At 36.5% G+C, this 25,652-nt stretch overlaps 2 protein-coding genes across 2 annotated transcripts; one reads left to right on the top strand and one right to left on the bottom strand.

The window, feature by feature from the left end:
• Nucleotides 1-2,748: 2,748 nt before the first annotated feature.
• Nucleotides 2,749-5,445, bottom strand: LOC106411539 (pentatricopeptide repeat-containing protein At2g15820, chloroplastic). Its single transcript, XM_013852324.3, has 2 exons — nt 4,776-5,445; nt 2,749-4,676 (listed from the first exon to the last, which is right to left on the bottom strand). The coding sequence occupies exons 1-2, from the start codon at nt 5,343-5,345 to the stop codon at nt 2,889-2,891; spliced, it is 2,358 nt and encodes a 785-aa protein (XP_013707778.2). The 5' UTR covers nt 5,346-5,445; the 3' UTR covers nt 2,749-2,888.
• A 12,096-nt stretch (nt 5,446-17,541) lies between these two features.
• On the top strand, nt 17,542-25,243 carry LOC106410135. The gene has a single exon (XM_048737250.1). It carries the CDS (start codon nt 21,427-21,429, stop codon nt 21,619-21,621), a length of 195 nt encoding a protein of 64 aa, XP_048593207.1. The 5' UTR covers nt 17,542-21,426; the 3' UTR covers nt 21,622-25,243.
• The last annotated feature ends 409 nt before the right edge of the window (nt 25,244-25,652 follow it).

Genomic DNA, 25,652 nt, shown 5'->3' with positions numbered 1-25,652 from the left:
GAAAAAGTCAAGTTCTTCCGAGATGTCTCACCGGGACCCCACGAGGCCCAGCTTCGTTTCCGCTTGATTCATTTCTGGGAGGCTTGGAACCCTCTAAAGAAGACGCTTATTAGCTTTGAGATGCTTCTAATCGACGAACAGGTACTTGATTTCACCAAACATAGTTATTTAGATTCATTGTTATTTAGATTGTTATTTAGATCCCACTTATATTTAGTACAATAGGAAGAAAACTAATCGTTTAAATGTCAAATCTTCAAATTTTATTATCTATCTATCCCACTTATATTTAGTACAAATTTTACTTCTATGGGGCTGTTCGTTTTTCCATCCAGATGAGCCTTCTGAATGAAGATGAGAGTTTTGTTCGTTTACGCATTAAAAATACAAGTCATGTGGATGGCTCATCTGGATGAGTTTTAAAATTTTAGGCTTAATTTTGAAAATCACTGGCTGAACCAAATTGGATCATCTCGATGAAGATGAGTTTGTCAAAATGGTATGATGTTTATTATACATCAATGTAATTAACAAATTACAAACTCAAACCTATTATCATTTTATCACTCATGAAAAACGAAAAAAACCTATAAAAAAAAACATTTTCCCACCAAAACTACAAAACACATTTTTCCGCCAAAACTACAAAACATAATTTTTCGCCAAATCGCAAAAATGCGGTTTTCCGCCAAAACCGCAAAAGCGTGTTTTCCTGCCAAATCCGTAAAAATACGGGTTTTCGCCAAAAACGCATTTTTCCACCAAAATCACAAAACGTGTTTTCCCGCCAAAACCGCAAAAGCGTATTTTCCTACCAAAATCATAAAAACGCGTTTTCCCGCCAAAATCGCAAAAGCACATTTTCCGCTAAAATCGTAAAAACGGTTTCCTGCCAAAACCGCAAGAACGCATTTTCCGCCAAAATCACAAAAACACGTTTTCCCGCCAAAATCGTAAAATTGCGGTTCCCGCCAAAACTGCAAAACGCGTTTTCCCACCAAAATCACAAAACACGTTTTCTCGCCAAAATCTTACCATTGCTTTCATCTTCTAAATTTTAGTTTTATAAAAGTTGAGTACATGATGCTCTTACCTAGGCCTGGAAATTCGGGTACCCCTTCTGATATGGATATTCAGGTATCGGTTTTTCAGATTTTGAAAAATGGTCCCATTCAGGTATTACAAAAAACTGGGTCGGGTTTGAGTCGGATCCGGGAGGATCCGGGTGGGTTCGGGTTTTATCCGAAGAACCAAACTACTCGATTCGATTCAGGTATTTTATATCCAAATTACTCAAACTTATCTAAAATAACTTAAAACCCGAAAATACTCAATTTATATAGCTCGAATTAATTATTATTTTTGTCTTAAAGTAACCATATACATAATGTTATTTGAGTAATTTTATCCAAAACTTCTATTTTTATCCATAAATACCTAGAATAACTAATATATTTGATTAATAATTTTAATTTTAGGTATTAATACTACTATAAATATATTTTAAAATAATATTTTATATGTATTTATATGTTTGGATACTCATTCGGTTTTCGGTAAAGGTTGGGTTTGGTTTCGGTTTTTCGGATTTTTGAAAAATGGTCCCATTCGGATATGTACGCAGGATCCGATCGGGTCGGGTACCCTATTTCTCAGGTCGGTTCGGGTAAATACTTCGGGTGTGGATATTATGCCCAACCCTACTCTTACCATTGCTTTCAACTTTAAAATTTTAGTTTTATAAAATTTGAGTTTGCACTTTGAGTTGATTAAAAGTTTATTTAAATTTGAGTTTCTATTTTGAGTTTTATGAAAAGTTATAGTAGTTAAATTTTAATACAAAGTTAAATAAAAAAATGTGAAATGCTAATTTTAAAATAATTTCAGTGTAAATATATTTTATACTAAATAATAAAAATTAGTATAGTTAAAATTAAGGGCAATTGTCAATAATAGCACCTTTTGAAGTTTATGTCTCAAAAATAGCACTAGAAGGAGAAAGTCACAAAAATGACATTCATTAAAGGGTAAAATATCCTTAATACCCTTGGTTTAAAATTAAATAAACAAACAAAAATAAATAAAATAAAAATAAATAAAATGAAAAAAAGAAATTATTTTTATAGTTTCAGATTATATGTTTTCAGATTCGAAATTTTTATAATTTTTTTTTGAAATTTTTTTTTGAAATTTTTTTTATTTTTTTTCAAACTTTTTTTTATAATTTAAAAATACTTTTTGAAACTGTTTTTAAAATTTTTATTTTTTATTTTAGTATTTATTTTTTATAAAATTTTAAACCCTAATTCCAAAACCCCACCCCTTAACTCTAAACCCTAAGGTTTAGATTAATTAACCCAAGGGGTATAAGTGTATATTTACCTCTTTAATGAAACCTATTTTTGTGACTTTGAGCCTTGAGTGCTACTTTGGGAACAAAAACTTGGTTTAGTGCTATCCTAGTCTTTTTCTCTAAAATTAATATCAAACATATGATTAAATCAAAGTAAGTGTATATTTGTAATTTGTTTAGTAAACTCATCTGGATGGAAATAGAAAAAAAAGAAACAAACATAAAATTCATTTCATTCAGATGACTCATCTGGATGGTTTATCTAGATGGAAAAACGAACAGCTCCTAAAATCAAGATGTATCACGTAGATAGAGCAGATGGATGGAGATGATAGATGGATAAACAAACACCTCCTATGTCCAAAAATCTTATAGATACCAAGTCCCCTCCTATATTTGGCGTAAAGGAGCAATTCAACTAATGTTATCAAACCAAAAGAAGTTCAAATAAACATTGCTGAATTTCATCTAACAAGTGCTTCTTCTAAATCAATCATTGTGATCAAAGCTAGTGTCAAAAGTTTATGATTTGTTCTTAGTCCCCATCGGTGTCGATTGCCTCATAAGCGGGTCTTAGATAATCTTTCATGTCATCTAAGACGTGAGGCTCTATTAGCTTCCAGAACAAAACCGAGTTTGTTCCCTGAAGCCCAATCCAGAAAACGTTTCCTTTCTTCTTAACCCGACATTCCATAGATTTAGCTCTCAGAGCCTTCACAACCTTCTCAACACCTTCTACACTTCCCTTCAACCTCAAGATAACGTCTCCTGATGATGTTCTATATCCACTGTACATATACCAATAAGCCAGTGACTCAGGCGAGAGCCACCGATGAATCAGTTTGGGAATCTCAGGTCGACCATTTGGCCAGAAATTATCAGCGTAAAACCCAAAGCATGAATGAGAAATGGAGGAGAATTCTAATGGTATATCCTCCTCCTCCGAATGAGGCAACCACTCACGGAACTGATCATGTATGTGTTGTCTCAATATCAGATGAGCTTGAGACTTCTCTCTGAATTCAAACATGATCTTGTGACTCTTCCTCTCTCTGTCTGATTCCACTCGCAAACCACCTAACAGCAAACCCACCAATACCTCGCGCTGTTCTTTGCTTAGCTTCATGCTCAACGGTTTCTTCACTTCTTTTCTCACCAAGCTAAGGATATAATCAAGCTTTTCCATAAGCGGTGTCTGGACTTCGTACTTCTTCAAACTCATCAGCTCATATATCTTCTTTGCCTTCACATGATTTCCAGAATCCAAGTATCCTTTCAAAACGGTGTTGCAGGATCTAGCATTCACATTGATTGTCCCATTGTTTTTCATTTCATCAAAAACGTCCCCTGCTCTCTCAAGGTTACCTATATTAACCAATGAATCCAAGTATATGTTATATATAGTCTGGTTAGGTTGACATTTCTCCAAGCACTCAACAAAAGCCTTCTCCAGTTTCTCATGTGAACCCAAATCAAAGTACATTTTGACTATCTCCACGTATGAAGGTAGAAGCTGCTTCTTCCCAGTTTCTACAAACTCTTCTAAGAGAGATTCCGCAAGTTCCACTTGATGTACTTTACATACAACTTCAATGATCTTGTGGTATCCAGAAACCGTTGCACCACCTAACTGCTTCTCCATCTCCCTAAATATCCCCAAAGCTCTCGCAAAATCGCCTACTTTTGCATAAGCTTCAATTTTGTACACAAACGCTTGAGAAGGTATACCGCAATCCAAACCAAGCAATTCAAGCCATGTCCTCTCAACTTCTTCCACTCCTCCTTCCTTAGCATACGCTCTGAGTAACGAAACCACTACTTCTTTACTCTCCTCAAAACCGGCCTTCCTCATCTCTTCTCTTAGATAGTTTATCCTCTCTATATCAACTTCGTCTTGACAACTATGCAGCCAGATTAGCCCGCTATAGATATCTTTCTGCACCTCAAGCCCGGTCGTCACAACGTTATGGAAGATAAACTCAGCTTGCCTAACGTCATCACTCGAAGGCCCTCCCTGTTTGCTAACCAAAGCTCTAAACAAAGAGTTATGCAGACTAAGACGCGGTCTGTAACCTCCAAGTTGAATCATTCTATTGTAAACACTACAGGCTTCTTCGAAACAACCTTCCTCTGAGCTACTTAGATAAGCAACTACAAGAATGTGAAACGTGGATTCGCTTGGAACACGTCCTTGATTCATAATATCATCGAACACCTCTCGACATTTCGTGAACTTCCTCTCTTTCCCTAAGAAATCAGCTAGCTTTGTGGCTAAACCGAAATCAAACCGGTACCAGTTCTGCTGCGTCATCCATCTATACACCTAAAAAGATAAAAAAATAGAATCAGACAAAACAAACTGCAAACTGATGTATTGTCTGAAAAAGGTTTGTTTTTTTTTTATTATTATTATTATTATTACTCTGAATCCTGTTTCGTTCTCGCGAATCCGTGTGCAATGGACACAGATGTAAGTAGCGTCTTCTTGACGAACCCATTTCTTCTGAGCATTCAAGAGCCTCACAAGCGTCACGGCTTTATGCGACGGAACTTCTTTACACAGCCAGGCGAGCTTGGAGCGGCGCCACTCTTCCGGCAAGTCTTCTATCTCTCTCACTTCCACATCAGTCTCGACTCTACGAGTCGCGACGTTCCTCAAATCGTTCCTAGCAGACTCTAAATCTCCGAAATCGTAGACTTCGATGGTTTGGTGTGGTGATTCTTTAGTGCCTGCAACGTGTTCGACGAAAGTTCTGCTACGGTGAGAAGCGGAATTAGCAGCGAATGGCAGTGGAAAGGATTGAGTTTCGTTTCGACTGAAGGAGAGACGGCGGAGTAAGCGACGCGAGGAGCTGCTGCGGTGGCGGATGATGTTGGGGTTTAGGGAGGGAGAGAAGAAGTTGAAGTTCGGGATGGTGACGGTGACGAAGGCTCCGGAAGGAGAGGCGGAGGAGAGAGGTGAAGAGAAGTCGCAAGCTCTAGTAGCTATCATTTTTGCATCGTGGGCGTTGGAACTCACAGCCTAATCTCTAGCTGGCTTTCAGTTTGGTTTTTATTTACGTGTTTTTTTCCTTTAAATTCGGTTTAAGGTTCTGATTGGTAACCTTACAGAATCCTTTTAAATGTGATTATTTTGCTAACTAATAAAAATTACGAAACGAAGAAGAAAACATAAAATCGCAAATTTGCATTTTCATTGACAAACGTATCAATTGGAAAATGTGTTTTAATAAATTATTTACAAAATTAACAATTTCACATTATTAAATTATATGATAATATCATTTCAAAATTAAAAATAAATAGCAATAAATTTTTTAAAATAGTTATGCTGTAAATAAAATTATATTATAATTTGTCTTAGAATATTATAATATGTCAATGTATTAAAAATAAGCTTAATATTTATAATAGGGCAATTGTCAATAATAGCACAATTTGAATTTTTGTCTCAAAAATGACACTAAAGGAGAAAGTCACAAAAATAACATTCATTAAAGAAAAATTCATGTTTGGAAACACAATTTGAGTTTCTTCACTAAAAGACACATTGAATCTTTAGCACACTTTTTCATTGTAAATTTACCAGGATAACCTCCATCTAAGCTAACAGAGATAATGTCTCTCGTTACCTTTTCTTCTAACTAACCAAACTGATCTCCTTTTTTACTTTTTTTTTTTTAAAATACAATATTTTTTTTCCCTAACTAATAACCAACCCTTATCTCTTCACTTTATACAAAACGTGAAAATCCTTTCTCTCCTGACATTTTCTAGATCCAGATGTTGAACTCAGACTTGAGAGGTTAGAGAGATTGAACCTAACCTTCTCCATCTGAAATTGTCACTAATACTCTTTTTCACTTTTGCCTTTTCTCGATCTTTTTATCTCGATCTTGGAATCTCAATCTCTATTTCTCAATCTCAGAATCTCGATCTTTATTCGATCTCAATCTCTCCTATGAACGAAACTTAGTCCCGTAGAAACGATGGAGGTTGTGATGGATACCGAAATGGAGGCGGTGGTGATTATGGAGGTGATGGTGGAAGGCGTGAGTGTGGATACAATGGTGGTGGTTGGTGGAGGTGGCTACTCAAGTGGAGGAGATGGTGGTGGATACAGTGGTGGTGGATACGCTGGAGGAAGCGATGGATACCGCAGTGGAGGCTGTGGTGTAAGACGTGAGGGTAGTTACAGTGGTGGTATAAGTGGCTCCACGCGTCTCCCGTCCACGCATCGCATGTCCATGCGTCTCCCGTCCACGCATCTCTCATCCACACATCTCCCGTCCATGCATCTTTTTTGTCCACAACGAACTTCCATTTACCCCCAGAACCACAGACTCATTCTCTACATATCACCAAACACATCTCAGCCATCTGCACTTAAGAAACAAAATAATCAAAATCATGAAAATTTTACCCCCTAAGACACATTCTATGTTACCAATTACCTTTAGAGGCACATTGTGTTGGGAGAACATTTTTCCATATCAATTTGTCCAATATTTTGTACATGATACTTAGGCTCGTAAATCCAATATACGATGTCCACGATAATGTATCCACAATAAATCTAAACTCTAACATAATTTGCCTATCCACAACAATTTGTCCACCATAAACACATCCACATGATTTTTGTCTACAAAAACATATATCCACCAATAGATTGTCTGTGAAGTTAATGTTCATTTATTGCAAACAACCATAAACCAAGTTATGTTTGGTTTTTTTTTTAAAACAAATAGATATCTCGTTAGATTCAAGAAAGGGTATTTTTGTCTCAAAATGGGAGGACCCTATATATAAAGTGTGTTAAAGATACAATGTGTCTTTGTGAGTAAAGAAAAGACAGAACGTGTCTTCCAATGTAACTCTCTCTTTATTAAATGATAAAATATCTCTAATACCCTTGGTTTAAAATTAAATAAACAAACAAAAATAAATAAAAACAAATAAAAAAAGAATAAAAAAAATAAAAAAAAATTTTTATTATATGTTTTCAGATTCGAAATTTTTCAGATTATATGTTTTCAGATTCGAAATTTTTTATAATTTTTTTTTTGAATTTTTTTTGAATTTTTTATTTATTTATTTTTTTCATATTTTGTTTTTATAATTCAAAAATACTTTTTGAAAATGTTTTTTAAATTTTTATTTTTATTTTTAATTTTTTATTTTATAAAATTTTAAACCCTACTTCCAAAACCCCACCCCTTAACTCTAAACCCTAAGGTTTGGATTAATTAACCCAAGGGGTATAAGTGTATATTTACCTCTTTAATGAAATCTATTTTTGTGACTTTGAGCCTTGAGTGCTAGTTTGGGAACAGAAACTTGGTTTGGTGTTATCCTAGTCTTTTTCTCTTTATAATAAGAAGTAAAGTGTTTTTAATAATTAGTTTAATTTTTTGTGTTTAATTTTTTTTATAATAAAGTGAATTTCATACAAAATATTTTAACTAACATAATATGTATTACGGCATTTCTAATTTTTTAAATTTTCCACATTTTAGTTATTCTTTTCTACAGCTTAATTATTTTTTTGTTATCTTTGGTAAATTTTACAAACATAATTATGTTTAATTATTAAAAAGTTTGATAAAAAAAATATAAAAGAAAATTTAAAGTGAAAACCCAATAAAAATTAAATATAAAATACATATCTTGATTTTAAATATTTATCAACAGGAGTTATGGAAAACCAAAACAAAATTGAATATATTAAAAAGATAAAAAAAAACATTATTTGTAATAGTTATAATGGTTTAAAAGACAAAAACTAATTAACAAAACTAACGTTGATAGAAATTAAAAATAAATCTTGTTTTTGTCCGACCACATTGATTAGTTTGATTGTTGTTACGTTGATAGATCATAATGGTGTTTCTAAATTGTTAGATGCATTATCCATGTTGCAAGAAACGCTCATATAGTTAAAAGACAATGAGCTGTCCTTGTGTTAATAAAAGAGATTGATTATATCTTTTGATTGATTGTTTGATATGATTGTGATAATGAATTTCATTTTTAGGTTGCTAGATAAATAGATTGAATTGGAAAATTGTGATTGATTGATTTTGAACTGAATTTGTGATGTTTGCGTATGAACCAAGAACGGGTGGCATCTGAGAATGTGTTCAAGGAATAAGAATGAGAATTGAACAAAATTTTTGTGTGAAACACCAAAAATGGGTGGTGAATGAGAAGGGTGAGATGAACGATGTTGTGGAAGACGTGATATTAAAGGTGGAAAGAAGGTGCCAGTAGGATAGTCATGCTAAGTCTATAGGCATAAGTGACTATGGGACCACAGTGTGAACAATGATGGGTATGTGCCAACGGGCCACATGGCGGGCTGTCACATAGGAGCTGTGGAATGGAGCTCGGTTTGGTCCCTCTACAGAAAACTCGTTGGTGCAGACAAATTAGGTCCTAGAGTTCTAGGTTTCTTGGTGTCAATTCTATGCGTGATAATGAATGTGCTCATTATATTGATTGATTCATGATGTTATTGTGAGTGATTGAATGTCTGCAGCTAGCCAGTTCTCGATCTACACTGAATCGTATAGAGGCTCATGCGAGGGAGACTTGTATAGAGCTGATTCACCGAGTAACTCATTTATTCACACCTTCCTTTCCATTCCAATGTATGCATTATGATTTAGAGAATATAGTAGGTATTGAGAGATTAAAAGTAGATTAGAGAAGGTTAGTGGGAGATTTGTAGAGAGATTATGTAGTAATCATGTTTAAGAGTATTTAAGAATCATCATGAACAAGAGAGAGAGTCTAGAGAGATAATCTCATACTTCTTTATTATTAACCTGATTAGAGTTTACAATATATATGAGGAGGTAACACTAGGATGAGGGTTTCATAAAGTGGTACTATTACAAGAGATAATGTTTGCATTAATTTAAACTATCCAATGAGCTTCTTCCTTATGCATAAAGCTCCTTTTGCTTTATCCAGCTCTTCTCCAACCTGTCACACAAGCCTCCTCTTCCCTTGCAACGGACGGATGCCTTAGCTAAGAGAATAGGGCTTTTCTTCTTCTTCCAAAGTTACCCGGGTAACTAGTATAACTAGTATACTAGTATTACTAGGGTAACTTTGGTTTACCCTTTGTAAGTTACTCATATAACTAGTATTACTACGACCTCTTTATCATACTCAACTCCTCATGTCTTTCTCTTCCTATATATTGATCTCTTCTCAACACTTCCCCTCAAGCTTAGCTTTGTGAAAGTCTAAGCTTGGATAGCCATGAGATCTTCCTCATTAAAAACTTCACCAAGAAAAACCCATTGGGACAAAACCTTGATGAGGAAAAAAGAGTAAAGACCTCATGACTTAAGGGATCAGCTCCTTCTTTTCCCAAGATCTATCAGTCCTAATCTGATGTGAATGGACTCCATAGTCTTTTGTCTTGCTGCCTTGGTGAACACATCTGCCAACTAATCTTCACTTCTTGTATAATATGGCAAGATCACTCCCAAGACTATCATCTGCCTCACCTTGTGGCAATCTACTTCAATGTGCTTCGTCCTCTCATGAAACACTGAGTTTGTAGCAATGTGAATAGCTGCCTGATTGTCACAATGCATAGTCATTGGTGTTGCTTGCTCAATCTCCAAGTGCCTAAGAATCCCTTTGATCCATACCAACTCGTTGGTAAGCTTTAGCATAGCTCTATACTCAGCTTCAGCACTAGATCATGATACAACCTTCTGCTTCTTACTCTTCCAAGTAACCATGTTTCCTCCAATGAAAGTGCAGTAGCCTGTTGTAGACCTTCTGTCTGCTCTATCACCATCCCAATCAACATCACAATAACCCACAACTTCAGTTCTTTGATTGCAGCCCATCCATATTTCAAGCCCTTGAATTCCATTCAGGTACATGAGAACCCTCTCCATCATTCGCAAGTGATGCTCTTTTGGAGCTTGCATATGCTGACTCACTTGATTCACAGCAAAACAAATGTCTGGCCTAGTGATGGTCAAGTATATCAGCTTCCCCACAAGCTTCCTATACAGCTTTAGATCATGGAACATCTTACTGTCTTCAATCTACCCCTCACGGGGAACCTTGTACCCATCCTCCATGGGCATCTTGGCTGTTCTTCCTCCATACGCACCAGCATCCTTCAAAAGATCCAATGCATACTTCCTTTGAGTGATAAACAACCCTTCCTTGGATCTGCACAGCTCAATCCCAAGAAAGTACTTCATCTCTCCCATATTCTTTATATCAAATACTGATTTCAGAAACTCCTTGGTGGCTCGGATTCCTTCCTTATCACTGCCTGTTATGATGAGGTCATCCACATACACAAGCAAAACAATGATACCTGATGAAGTATTGAGAGTAAAGAGAGTGTGATCAAGCTCAGATTTTCTGAAGCCTCTACCATTCAGTGTTATGCTTAGCTTATTGTACCATGCTCCATGTGATTGTTTCAATCTATAGATGGCTTTCTTCAGTCTAAGAACATTTCCTGGCTTCACCGTTCCTTCAAGACCCGGAGGTGGTAGCATATAGACTTCATCTTCTAGCTCTTCTTGGAGGAAAGCATTCTTCACATCTATTTGCCAAAGATGACACCCAAAGTTGGTTGCAACTGATAGCACAATCCTAATGGTATATAGCTTTGCAACAGGTGCAAAAGTATCAATGTAATCCTCTCCATAGGTTTGTGTGAAACCTCTTCCTACCAGCCTTGTCTTACGCCTATCAATCTTCCCATTAGGTAAATATTTGATGGTGAAGATCCACTTGCATGACATAGCTCTCTTCCCCTTAGGCAACTCACTCTCATACCATGTATCATTTCTAATCATGGCATCAGCCTCATCATTGACTGAATCCCTCCACTCTTGAAGCAGCATTGCTTCTTCATTGCTTCTTGGCACATAGCTTTCATCTAAGCTTACCACAAAGGAGTAGTGTTCTTCCAGAAACTCAGCAAAGGAGCACACAGCTTGGGAAAGATGTTCCACAGCCTGGGCATTGTATAACACTCTCGTGTTTATCCAGTTTCTTGTGTTTGCCCACTCGGAAGCATCCCTCCTTACCCGTGTGCTTCTTCTCAAAGGAACTTCTACTTGTTCCTCAACAGCTTCCTCTTGTATCTGGATTTCTTCTCCAGCTTTCTGACCTTCATTCTGAACTTCTCTTCCTGATTCATCTCCACTTTGGACAGGAGAATCTGAGCCTTGATCTTCTAGACCTCCAGCTTCTTCTGAACCTTGATCTTTTAACCCTTCAGCTTCAGATTCAGTTCCCCCCTCATGTTCAAAGTGGGTTGGTTCTTCAGCAGCCACATGAGTAGACTCTTCACGCCTGCTCTGATCCTGGGACACGCCAATACCGAGTTCTTCTAGTATGTTTCTCAAACTAGAAGCTCTATCTGATTGTTGAGAAAGTCCTTCAAGCTCCTCCCAATTCTTACCCTTTATCTTCCATGAACTTCACATCCCTAGATACCAAGACTCTTCTAGTAGTGGGATCAAAACACTTGTATCCCTTTTAAGATGCGGAATAGCCAATAAGCATAGCCTTGGTGCTCTTTGCTTCAAGTTTGTTTCTCATCTCTCCTGGCACAAGTACATAGCTCACACACCCAAATGTCCTCAAGTGATCTAGAACTGGTCGACTCTTGTTGAGTACCTCAAATGGAGACTGATCCTCTAGGATTCTGGTTGGTATCCTGTTGATTAGATAGCAAGCAGTCATCACAGCATCACTCCAAAATCTCTTAGGGACATTCTTGTGGAACATCATTGAACGGACCACTTCCATGAGGTGTATGTTCTTCCTTTCAGCAACTCCATTTTGTTGTGGAGTGTAAGGGAAGCTAGTCTGATGTAGAATCTCGTTGAGCTAGGTGATCTTTGAATGCGTGGCCTATGTACTCCCCACCATTATCTGACCTGAAAATCTTAATCTTGGCATGGTAATGGTTAGTAACATAGCTTTGGAAATTTTTAAATGCATCAAGAACCATATCTTTTGTTTTGATGAGTGTTAACCAGGTGTATTTGGATTTTTCATCAATGAATGTGACATAATACTTATAATCATCCCTAGATAAACAAGACGCAGTCCAAACATCAGAGTGAATCAAATCAAAGCAATTCTCATACATAGTGGATGATCTTTGAAACACTGTCCTACAATGTTTGCCCAAAATACATGCCTTACAATCATTATTTTTAAACATGACACCTGGTAACATAATGCTTAAAGCCCTAACATGTGGATGTCCAAGACTAGCATGCCACAATGCATCTTTACTTAAGGTAGAAATAGAACTAAAAGAGAAACAAGAACTAGAGATGGGAGTAAGATCTTCAAGCATATAAAGGTCTCCTTTGGTTGCTCCTTGCCCAATCAACTTGCTGCTTTTAATATCCTGAAACTTAACATCATCAGGACTAAAGATAACATTGCATTGAAGATCAGTGGTGCATCTTTTGAGAGAAAAAAGATTAGAAGTAAACTCAGGCATGAAAAATGCTTTTGAATCCTTATCAAACAATTTTAGTTTACCAATTCCTCTAATAGGAATTCTATCTCCATTAGCAATCATAACATGTCCATGAGCCGGTTCTATGTCTTTAATCAGGTTATTATCACTTATCATATGATGAGATGCACCAGAATCAATGATCAAAGGTTTATGCATGTTTCTAGTAATCTAAGTCTTTGATGGTTCATTTTGTTTTATCAGGTTTCCTAGTAATCCTAACATATTACTAGTTATACTAGGCTCACTAGCAGTAGTGTAGGCGCTTTTAAAAATGTCTAGTAACTTATCAGTATTACTAAGATTACTAGCAGCAGTGTAAGAGCTTTTAAAAATGTCTAGTAATTTATCAGTATTACTAGGCAATGTATGAGCAGCATATGAGTATCCAAAGGTGTTTCTGAGGGTGTTACCAGACACCTTAAGAGCTTTGAAGAAGGCTTCAAGGTCAGCTCTCTTGAACACCTCCTGATCCATACCCTTTTCAATCAGTTGATGAGACGCCAAGGCTCTACCTTCACTTTCACCCACCTTAGCGCCTGAGCTAGCTCCGGATGAACCAGCACCATTTGCTTCAGCAGAAAGATGAGCCTTTGCTTCCCTATCCCTGTTGACCCCACGTGGCCTGAGGTGAGGATGTAGGATCCAACACTCACTCTTCTTGTGACCGGTCCTCTTGCAATGCTCACAGCTTCCCTCATACTTTTCATACTTCCTCCCTGAACCTCTGTATACAGTCTTGTTTGCATGCATTCCTTCAGTTTGATGAGCCATAGTAAGCTCAATCTTGCCTCCAAACAGGCCAAGAGATCCCTCCTCCTTCTGAAGTTGCACGCATACTTCCTCCATGGATGGTAGGTTAGGCGATCTCAAGATGTGTTTGATGACATCCTTGTAGCAAGGATCCAATGTCATCAACAACCCAAACACTTGATCTTGTTCTCTTCTTTCCATAAGAGCTGCTTGATCAGTGGTGTTAGGTTTTAGACTTTCAAGTTCAGACCATAATGATTCAAACTTTCCCATGTGTCTGGTGAGCTCTCCTCCATCTTGCTTCATGGAGTTAATGACTCTCTTCAGCTCAAACACACGGCTGATGTTGGAGACGTTTCCAAATGTCTTTGAGAGGGTCTTCCACAAATGTTTGGGAGTCTCACAGTAGCTGTAAGCTTCAAGGAGAGGAACATCAAGAGATCCTTGCAGCACGGAGAGCACCATCAAGTATTTTTGTACCCACTTCTTGGCTTCAGCTTTGGTGAGAGTCTTTTCCTCTTCACCTTCTTCAGTTTCTTTGGCCAATGGCTTCGGACCATCATCAGTGATGTGGCTCCACAGCCCTAGCCTTCCAATGGAAGTCTTCACCAATCTAGACCACAATAGGTAGTTTGAACCACCCTTCAACGCAACCGGGACAGTAACTAGCTTGCTGAAGTTGTTTCATTCCATCTTCTCTTGCTTGAACCAGAAGTGACCAAAAAGCTTCAAACTTGCAACTCAGCTGAAGAACACACAGTACGAGACGTCAAGAACACACGAACTCAAAGCACAACACCACATGACTCAACTTTATCACACAGCTTCACGGAACCCTCAAGAACACAAGAGCAAGAACACAAGGACACAAGAGCTAGAGAAAGGAAGAAATGGAACGAGGTTTCTCAATACCAATTAAGCTAACCTGGCTCTGATACCATATGATTTTAGAGAATAGAGTAGGTATTGAGAGATTAAAGGTATATTAGAGAAGGTTAATAGGAGATTTGTAGAGAGATTAGGTAGTAATCATGTTTAAGAATATTTAAGAATCATCATGAACAAGAGAGAGAGTCTAGAGAGATAATCTCATACTTCTTTATTATTAATCTGATTAGAGTTTACAATATATATGAGAAGGCAACATTAAGATGAGGGTTTCATAAAGTGGCACTATTACAAGAGATAAGGTTTGCTTTAATTCAAACCATCCAATGAGCTTCTTCCTTGTGCATAAAGCTCTTTTTGCTTTATCCAGCTCTTCTCCAGCCTGTCACACGTGCCTCCTCTTCCCTTGCAACAGACTGATGCCTTAGCTAAGAGAATAGAGTTTTTCTTCTTCTTCCAAAGTTACCCGGGTAACTAGTATAACTAGTATACTAGTAATACTAGGGTAACTTTGGTTTACCCTTTGTAAGTTACTCGGATAACTAGTATTACTACGGCCTCTTTATCATACTCAACTTCTCATGTCTTTCTCTTCCTATATATTGATCTTTTCTCAACATGCATGACTGTAAGTAGAAGTGGTGGATATGATTGGGTTGGTGGATTTAAATAGAAAAAAACACGTTTGAGATTCTTGGGACCATTAGCGGGACACATTGGCTTGTCTTGTGGTGTCCCTAACTTCGTCCTCTGGTTTTTTTGTGAGAAACTGGTGTTACAAATTGCTTCATGTATACATGGATTATAACTTGTTTAGGAAAGTGGTATTTACAGTTTTAAGAATCATCTTATATAGCCAGCCATACTATGTAATACATGTTCTTTAGTCAGTATGCCTAGAGTGATGGCAGATCAGCTGAGTCTGGAGACAAGAATTTTACGGTGATTCATTCACCTTTGTGGAATGCTCTAAGGTGGATTCAGGAGGAATTGTCAAAAACCTCCAGGTACAAGTCGGCAACGCCCTAGTTTAAGTGGACTTTCTTCTCTACTACGTGGGAGAGCTTTCATGGCTAATGTAGGAGCTGTTTGTAACATACACACAAATAAGATGTGTCTGACTGTGGGAATCAAAATTCGCACTGTCGATTTCCGTTTAAATTAGAAAAGTATGAGAACCTTAGTTTCCCAGAGGTCTCTGATATCTGCTAATACCACACGCCAAGCAATCAGAACACGAAACGAGAACAGTAATAAAATAAGAAATCGAAAAAGAGAGCAAGATAGTTCTTATTCTGAATCTGCGTTTGAGCGTTTACAACAAGGTAAGTGCCTGGACTACGAGAGCTGTCGGCAAGATTCCTAGTTATAAAAACCCTAAGACGGCAAAAACCTGATTGAGTCGCAGCTCGAATAACAAAAACGGAAAATTGCCTAAAATCGCTCTAAGTGCTAAGTTTGATGTGTAAAAAGTTCTCCCCCATGCCTCTCGCCTAGGACTCCTTATATACTCGCTCCTAGGCCGGTTTACGCTTTTCCCCTTCTGCCCTTAAGCCGTCATAGCCTAAAAATGGAGATATTCCATTTTTCCCGATCTTCGTAATTATCTTCAAAATTTCATATTTATCCGCGGAAACTTGACATTTATCTTTCCTTGCGAACCAAACATAAACCGTCCTACGGTTTACGGGCTGTTGGTTAAGAAATCGTAAAGTGGGTTTCGAGTCATGTCTTAGGTCCCTTTGGGCCGTCTTTTGGCTCGAGGCATTTATTACGGGTTTTTTCGATAAAAACAAACTTTCCGCGATTTTTATCGTAAAGTTCGATTGATGACTTGAAATATCGAGAAACATGAAATGGGTTTGCTACGGTCTTCTGGAGATAGCATCAAAGAGTAGACAAGAATGCATGGATTCGTGTCGTATTCGACGTTTCAGAAAAGCTCGGTCACTACGTAGCGACTGAGCGGGACATGCGCTCGGTTGCTATGTAGCAACCGAGCTTGGTCGCTACGTAGCGACCAGGCAGTGTGCATATTCGGTCGTTGCGTAGTGATGGAGCTTGGCTTGTCCGTGTTCCGATCGTCACACTCGAACCTATCCGTGGCTGGTTTAGATACGTTTCCGTTACCTTGGGACAGCTTGTGTTTGATCCAACCGAGACTTGAACAAGGTTTTATCTCGATATCATGTGTCATGACATTCTTTTTACCAAGCATAATTGTCGTAGAAAGACACTCACACTTGTTTTTGCAGAGGTTTGGATATCAACTTCGTCATAACCGTTTTCGACCCCAACACTGACACTCATAGACAAGAACATTTTCTATGATCCAGTTAAGAGTTGTCAAGGGGCAGATGCCCTACATTGAGATAAGAGGTGATCCATGATTTCTGCCAGTATGTTATTCTGATTATGGTGCAGAGCGTGAAGATGACAACGACGTATCAGTAGACACCCACCTGCAGCAGCGGTCGTCACCCCTGCGAGTCCTGAATTTCAAGATATTTTCTTGGTTGAAGCCGCCAATCCACCTAGAAGGAAGATCCGTAGAGTGTCACCAGATGATTATGGTGTTTACATAGATGAAGAAGGCAATGCACATGCTATGGATGGGAGGATTTTTAATGATTCTAAGGAAGATATTTAAGCAATACTTAAGTTGGCAGATAGTTTGGGAGGTTGTTATCTGAGTTTACCACAATATGAGGGATGTTTTCAGATGCCTGGAGTTCATCCTACACCGTCTTATCGCCATAACCTGCATCATACATCATAGATCACATCAGATGTTGAGGAAAAATAATCCAGGAAGAGATTACTCCAGCTTCCAAACAGAACGCCGACCTTCAAATTCCTGCCTGGAGAAATTAGGACTCAAGTCCTTGCTTCCATCCCGGACTCCAGGTAAAATGAAAGTTTTTTCCTAAAGGAGATTCTTACATATTTCAGAATATGTTAGTTTAACATAACGACCAACTACGACTAAGTTATAAAGGGGGATCCCAAACCCTAGAACAAAGGATCGATATTCAGAGACTAAGAGATTAGAGCTAGGCAGGTAGAACTAGGGTTTATACACCAAACGTTGTAGTTCTAACTCAAACGATTAATAAAATCTCTATTTCAGTCTCTATTGTCTTTCTTGTTTGCTGCTCCGTACTGTCTACAAAGATACTAACACCTTCTGATCCTGGGTACAAATTTGACCTTAGAGATAAGGTCGGTTCGAATCATAGATAGGATGGAAAAAACAACAAGGAAGAAAACAATACAAATGGTTAAGGTCATTTGAAATTGTAATGGACAAGAAAAAACAAATTGGGAAAATGTTGTAAGGATGAAGGCCGAATTTCCAAAGTGGTTTGAGCAGTTTGTGATGGATGAAGCACTTGGTTTGGATTTGAGGACAAATCCATTGCAAATGCAAGATACTTGTCATGTCTCCGATCTTAGATAGAATCGTTGGGATGGGCCATGGTTCGAGGGAACGTACCATCCGGTGTATGATATAAAGGCAAACATTCCATGGCCTAATAAAATGGTTAAGTGCATCAGAAGGCTGAGACTTAGCCAAATAAGGAAGGAAATAAGGATAAGGAGCTGGATGAGTGGTACAGGAGCTGGGGGATGCGAATGGAATGCTTGACCAGCTAGGTGAAGCTCGGTCTTGAGCTCAAGAAAATTGGTTCAGCTCGATCAGCTGGATGGACTAGCTCACTCTGCTGGGTCAGCTGAGAGTCAGCTCAACTCAGTTGGACGAAGTGTTCGGGTCTTAGGCAGTTGGACCAGGTCCGGCCGCGGTCTAGCTTTCTGGTTGACCCAAGGTGGCAATGGGCCAAGGGGTCCTTGGATCAGTCCACGGGCTTGTGTAAAGGGTCTAAGCCCAAGTTAGGCCTGCTATGGGGCGGTTATAGGCGATGGGATGTCAATGGAACATGCTGCACCCATTCACCCAAAAAGTTATACCCGTTCGGCCTAGGCGGTTGGCGAACCTCTCTTCTATAAATAAAAGGCCTTCTGGTTGAAAATGGGCATCAATTCCTTAGGAAAAAATACTCAAAGTCCGAGAGAGAGAAAGGAAAGAGAGAAGGTTTGGTCGGCCAAAGGAAGGCCATTTGTGGTGGTTATTTTTTTTTGACGAGAGAGATCGTTTGTGGGAAGGAAGTCCGATTGGAAATGGATACTAGAGGCGAGGAGAAAGGCTTGGAGAAGGGCTGTAACACACCAGAGCACACGTCCAAAGTTAGTGGAGTAACCAGCAAACCATCGCCTAAGACCATCGGTTGGTCCGATCAAGTCTAAGGCCATTTCTCCCTCTATTCTTCATTACTTCTTCTTCTCCTTTCTTCTGTATATGTCGAATAGGTGTGATGGTTGGAGTATGGTGTTGCGAACCATGGCATAGGCCAGTTCAAAACAAACTGCAATCCATGGCTATAGGCCGGATGTGTGTATGGTCCAGTTAGCCTCGAGATGGGTCAGTTGGACTAAACGGTTGATAGACAATCCTATTGGGATATGTCTCCAAACGGTTTCATTGACCACAGCCATGTCCGGTCCAAGCAAGGTAGTCCTTGGCCTATTTGCCGTACTTGGTAAGGCTGATCGATCTCGTTCCTTTGAAAAGATTCAAAAAGATTTGGATTCTTATTTAGTGGTGCATGTAAGAGGTTTAAAAGAGTTGTTTTAGCTTCTTATGTCGCTAAAGTGCACTTATATTTATTTCCAAATATAACTCTACAACTAAGTAAACCTGGACTGAAATAATTGAAAGATGGATACCTAGCAAAAAGTGATTTGCAGTATTACGATGGCAGACTCAAAGAGGCTATATTCCCTATGGAGACATGCATCCATCAAGATTTTAGCGGGTTTATCAACACAAAAACACATTCATAAGCCCGTAGTTGACTTATTTGCCACTAAGGTACCTTCCTTTAAGAACAGAGCCGTCTCTCCCATAAACTTCAGATGGATTTTTTTCATTCGAAAAGAATCTAAACTATTTGCATACTTTGGTACCATCCTGATATATGTTATATAGTTGGTGTATGTAGAAGAGGTTAAAAAGAGTTTCTTTTGCTTCTTATGTCGCTAAACTGCACTTATAATTATGTCCAACAGAACTCTAAAGTTAAGCACGCTTGAGCTAAAATAATTGAAAGATGGGTGACCTATCGAAAAGTGATTTATGGTACCATATGAGTGAGAACAAAACAAAGAAAAAGATCATGTGGTGAGTGCATGTTTAGTAAACAAGTGTTTTGAGCCAAAAAAAAAAAAAGCAAACCGACTGTTAAACATGGTGTAGCCCACATGCAGTTAAATGAGTTCTCTTCGTTACAAATGATATCAGAGCCAAACCTAGATGAATGTGGAGTTAAATGAGCTCTTTTCATCGGAGGTGAATCTCTTGGTACGCAACAAGGATGTTGCACTCTGTGAATGGAAAATTTTTGATGTATATTGGTGCATGTGAAAAGGTTTAAAAGAATTGAGTTGGTTTTCTATGTCACCAAATTATCATTGTTTTTTATTACTTGTTCATCGAGAACTTACAGTTAATCATGTTTGAGCTAGAGTAATGGGAGGATTAGTTACCTATCACAAGTGATACACGATACCACTTGCGTGTAGAAAAAAATAGCAAATAGATCGTTAGATTAGATGGGAGCCACATATAAGAGCGGATGTAGCGACCAACTTACGAGGGCATGTACGGGTATTTAAGCGCTTTTGGGATACAAATTTCACACTTCATATTAATAAACAAAATTTACAATGGAAGCACTAAAATATCTGTAAAATTTGATTCGGTTTATTATTTGTTTTGATTCGAACCGAAAATTTTGGATATCCGTAACTCTACGAATCAAAGCAAATAATAATATTTAATATCTGTGAAAACGAAACAAATTTCTAATACTAATATTTTTTAAAAAGATATCATACACACACATAGCTAATTATTTAAATAAAAGGAATCATATTCCAAATATTTCTAAAAACTCGGATATTGGATTTGTGTCCACACTAATAAGCACAACTTGAAGACGGTCCATGTAATTTGGGGGTCAAGGATAGCACCTCCAATAAACCTCATGCTTTCCACTTGCTTGTACACGCATACTGTAAAAAATACAAGTCATCCTCGTATTAACACCTCGTACACTGACAAATATTTTCCCATTCTCAAAGTACCCCTTCATTTCTTTCATCACCCAAATACTAATCTTTTTGATACTTTTTCGAACCAAAGAGATACCTTCAATTAAAAAAACTTTCTTTTGTTTCCTTTTTCTTTGGTCAGTTATGTGTCTGTACTGATTTGAGTTTAATAGATCAAACAAAAATACTTTTTTTTTTTGTAAGCAATTTATCTCATTCATGCTCGATCATCACTTCAGTGTTTGAGCGAGCTCAGTCACATGATCCATATAACATAAAGTTTGTTCTATGTAAATACCCATAAATTACTCCCACGCACTTATATAAGCTTATGATTCTTTTAGTTTACCAATAAAAGTTTGAATAAATTTGGTATATGAAAATGAAATAGACTCAAAACTAGTTTTTATTTCTAGGAAAATATCTTTTGAAAATATCAATTGGATAACTAAATTGTTTTGGAAAAACTAAACCAATTCAATAATTTAGTTCTTTAACAAAGTCAATGCTTTACAATTTTCTCTAAAAAACAAAAAACGCGCAGGACGCCATCGTTTCTTTGATTATTTAAGTAATAGTGTTATTTTAAGTAGTTAAACAACAATTTTGTGTTTATACACACGCATATACTTCACATGGCATGCATGTGTTGAGATATAAAGACGAAGGCAAAGAGGAGTAAGAATTTGAAGGTCTAGAGAAAGAGAGAGAAGAGAGAGGATCAATGCTGATAAAGAGAATAGAGCTTTGTATAGAAATTGTGAAGAGAACAATGGATTGCATGGTGGTGGTAGCTGAAGCCGCGAGAGACTTCTTTAGCCAAGCTCCTCAGGCTCCGCCGGCTCTCCTCCGCCATGGCCCCTATTATCACTCAATCTCCTTTCAGCCTTCCGCTTACATGATTGGCTATCTTCCCTGAGATTGTAGTTCTCTGTAATATTTTTGTAAATAGCAAATTAATGTAAATTACTTATTTTCCAAGATGTTTTTTTTTTGATAAAGGATTTATCCAAGATGTATTTTTTTTCCCAAGATGTATTATACGGACCTAAACCTGGTCGGTGGTGTTGCAGCAGCTTTAACACAAACCACAAAGCTACTTATCCAAGTTATCTTGTATACTACGTTGTAATTAATCACGTCTTTTATTTCACCTCAGTTTCCGAATTGTTTTTGTATGTGGGTTTAATTTGCTTTGTGTTGTGGTTTTCCTCTTTGACTTTGTTTTCTGGTTTCTAATATTAGAATTCGATGTGGAACTAAAAATAAACGTAAGAATTAAATGTAAATATTGATATGAAATGGGATGATTATCCATCATATGCCATTTCATGAAACTACATTGGCCTCTCCAAAGGAGTTATCTTCATCATTATAACACATTTCTTTGGATTTTGAAGTTGTGTGATTCGTCTTCATATTTTTCAGTTGTAAATAACTATAATCAAGACCCAGTTAAAAAAATAGTTATAATCAAGAGAGTTATATAAACATATGCTAGTACATAAAAAATACAATACAAGAAACTTAACATAAAGTCTTGGATTTTTTCTCTTTCTCTTATTGCTTTATTTAGAATTCATACATATTTTACTACCTCCAGTATTTATAATACGTTGTCAGAGGGGAGAAAATTACTGTAAAATACATGAAAGTGTTCAAAAGAAATCACATAATAATTTCGTTCAGAAAACAAATTGATATATATATATATATATGTATATACATATTTTAATATTATATTTTAAAAATATTACTTTTAAAATTTATTTCTGTTTTCGTATACCACATGAATTGTTTCTATAGATTAACATATAAATTCTGAAAAATTACTTATACTGAACAGTTCAAGTCATTGGGAGGTAAGATGAACTATACCTCCAAAATAATAAACCTACCAAAAAAAAGAAAAGTCCAACAGAGCCAGTGCTAGAATTACATATATACTTTTATAATGTAAAAAATATAAAAGAAAAGACCAACAGAGCCGGAGCTCATTCATGTACTACAGACACCAAATTTAAGGACGGACAGCCTTGCACGTAGTGCAAGAAAGCAATCGTATGTTGTTGTCCATATGGATGCGGAGCTACTAGTTTGGTTTACATAGTCTACATGATTCTGTTTATTTTGCTAACAAAAAAAAATAAAAAAATATACTTAGTACGCATTTAACCTCATGCCTTGCATTCATAAGTAGAAGCACTGTGATAGGCGATGTAGAATATACTCCAACATTCGACATGGCAGAGCTTTGGAACAGATTGTAAAGAGCTGATCACCATGAATAGATTGTAAGGAGAAGCGCTTTTGCTACTGAGAAAGCGAACAGTCAGCGCGAAGGTTCAAGACTTTTCTGAGCGTTAGCGAAGCTAGATTCTCATAGCGAGGCGCGTAAGACCGATTGCTCATGCTATTTGGGATCCTCATTTTGGTCAACCGGCTGTGGAAGCATTTACTCGAGGAGGTGTTTTTGGCCCGGTGTATATAGCTTATTCCGGTGTTTATCAGTGGTGGTATACAATCGGTTTACGTACTAATGAAGATCTTTATACTGGAGCTATTTTTCTATTAAAGCTTTGCAACGGAATTAGAGAGGATAGAGTCTCTGAAGATATGTTTCCCAGATTTCAAGATCACTCATATTCCACGAGCGCAAAATCAGACTTCCGACTCTTTAGCTAGAGGACTGCGATGTATTTCCATAGAGAACTTTGTTTTGTTGATTATTCTATAACCAGACCACCTCAAGTTTGAGTAATAAAATAGCCGTTTGTTGCCAAAAAAAAAACCTCATGCCCTGAGGTTGAACAACAAATTTTGTGTGATATAAAGTCTAATGATGATAGTTTGTGAGGATCTTTGGTTACCTAATGGGATCGTTGAAAATTACATGTTCTAGTCGTATTGAAATAATATATATTCTTATAAATATAAGTTATACGTACAGTCTATATCTCGGTTTAGAACATTTACAAGTTCATAATTTCAAAATCTTCTAATCAATAAAAAAATATGATATAGTTTGGTAATTGTAAACAATGGTCCCATACATCATAATTATATTAAAGGCTTTATGTAAATTTTATTTTAAAGGCTTAATTTGCATTCTAATGATGATAGTTTGGTAATTATATAGTTTTTTTGGTGAAATGTTAAAAATGTATATAATAGTTTTCTTGACTAAAAGTGAAATGCAACAATAAAGAGGATAAAAAGTCATCGTACCAATTTCTATAAGAACTGGATTAGACTATAAGGTTGAACAGATCCAAATGCAAATCCAGTCTGGCTTACCATGAACCCACATTAAAAAATCATTATGCAAATTGTCTAAAATTTAGTAAAAACTGTGAACCATATCAAGTCATTATATTTTTTATTGTTTCCTTTCGCCTGCCTATGCAATTGAACAAAATGATCTATGTTACCTTCTTGCTCAATCAATCACTATTTTTAACCTACCTGCTCAACTTGGATAGTTATACTGAGCTGTATGTCGTAATGGGTTTAATGTTGAGTGTTCCCAAGATCTGCTCTTCCTTGCCCGGCCAGGTGCAATATGTGATTGAGCTCTTGGTCGATAGCACATTACTCACATTTTTAGGTTTTTAACTTTCAAAATATCTTTTTAATAAATGGTTTTTACCCATGCTCTGTTATTTGCATAACAGGACAGGACGAAACATTCTTCGCTGTCTTTACATTTTTGAACATGTATTTATATATTAGGCTTCGATGGTGAATCACTAGATGAATGCAAAATTGAACAAAATAAAAAATAAAATTTAAATTGAAAAAATAAAAAGATATGATTTTTTGTTCATTTTGTTCCTCATCAAAATTGCAGACGGAAACTTTTTTTCGCCTACCACTAGACTATCCATGTGTGGTGCACTTTTTATCAAGCCAAACAAGTCTAAATTTATTAAGAACATGTTATTTGCCATAAATCTCCTCCTTGCAGGTTAAAATTATTTAGATCCATTATCCATCGTACCAAAAAGAAATTGAGATCCAAGAACATCCATCATACTAGAATTACATGCATCCGTATTTGTTTTACTAAAACATGCATCAGTTTTTAGCAAGACGCTTTAAGTAGACAAGAGAAAATTAAAACTTTTTAGGTCATGATTAATCCCGGTTTCTTAACAAGTATTTTTAGCTTTGGCTAAGAGATGGTTCCTAGTTTTTAATTAAGAAAAGCTAAGAACTGTTTCTTAAATAAGAGATATAAGAGACGTCTGTTAGCCAAAAAATGTAAAAACAAAATGTCAAATCATGAGTTAAGAACCTCAAATAAGAGACCGGGGTTAATCATACTCTTATATACATCGGTTTCTAGCACAAGGCTTTTAAGTTCTGGGCAAATCTCCCATCGTTTTTTTTTCTTTCAAAAAATGCTTTTTTGACCAAAAACCAAAGAAGAAAATAAATGATTAAAACCTCTTTCATTAAATAATAAATTATGTTAATTAGAAAAAGAGATAGATAATAATTATACTCATATTTTATAGATATATAAATATAAAATTTAAATTAAAATAAAATAAAGTATTTTTATTTTTAAAAATAAACTTTATTCAATTTGAATTTTTTCGACATTTTCCATTTTTTTGACATTTTCAATTTTTGAATTTCTTTTTTGACATTCGAAATTCTTTTTGAATTTTTTTTTTATTATTTTAAATCTTACTATATATATATATATTATATATATATATATATTTTAATCATAAACCTCCAAACTTTATCCTCTCAAATTTAAACCTTAAGTTTATATTAGTTAGTTCTAAAGATATAATTGTCCTTTTCAATTTAATGAAATTTATTGGGGAATTGCCACTAATACCACTTTCCTAATACCACTTTTCAACTTTACACTTTTCAAATTTACCTTTAAAATTTATAAAAAAAAGCTCTCTAGGTGGGCTCTTTCGTGTGACG

The sequence above is a fragment of the Brassica napus genome, chromosome A7, assembly GCF_020379485.1.
Source record: "Brassica napus cultivar Da-Ae chromosome A7, Da-Ae, whole genome shotgun sequence".
In the NCBI taxonomy this organism is placed as follows: domain Eukaryota; kingdom Viridiplantae; phylum Streptophyta; class Magnoliopsida; order Brassicales; family Brassicaceae; genus Brassica; species Brassica napus.
The sequence above is the reverse complement of the archived record's forward strand: the minus strand, read 5'-3'. Positions and strand labels throughout refer to the sequence as shown.

Excerpts from the sequence above, each read along its gene's own strand:
- LOC106411539 (XM_013852324.3), bottom strand. The coding sequence starts at position 5,345 with ATGATAGCTACTAGAGCTTGCGACTTCTCTTCACCTCTCTCCTCCGCC. Across the intron at positions 4,677-4,775 it reads AGAACGAAACAGGATTCAGA|GTGTATAGATGGATGACGCA; the intron begins GTAATAATAATA and ends TTATCTTTTTAG.
- LOC106410135 (XM_048737250.1), top strand. The coding sequence starts at position 21,427 with ATGCTGATAAAGAGAATAGAGCTTTGTATAGAAATTGTGAAGAGAACA.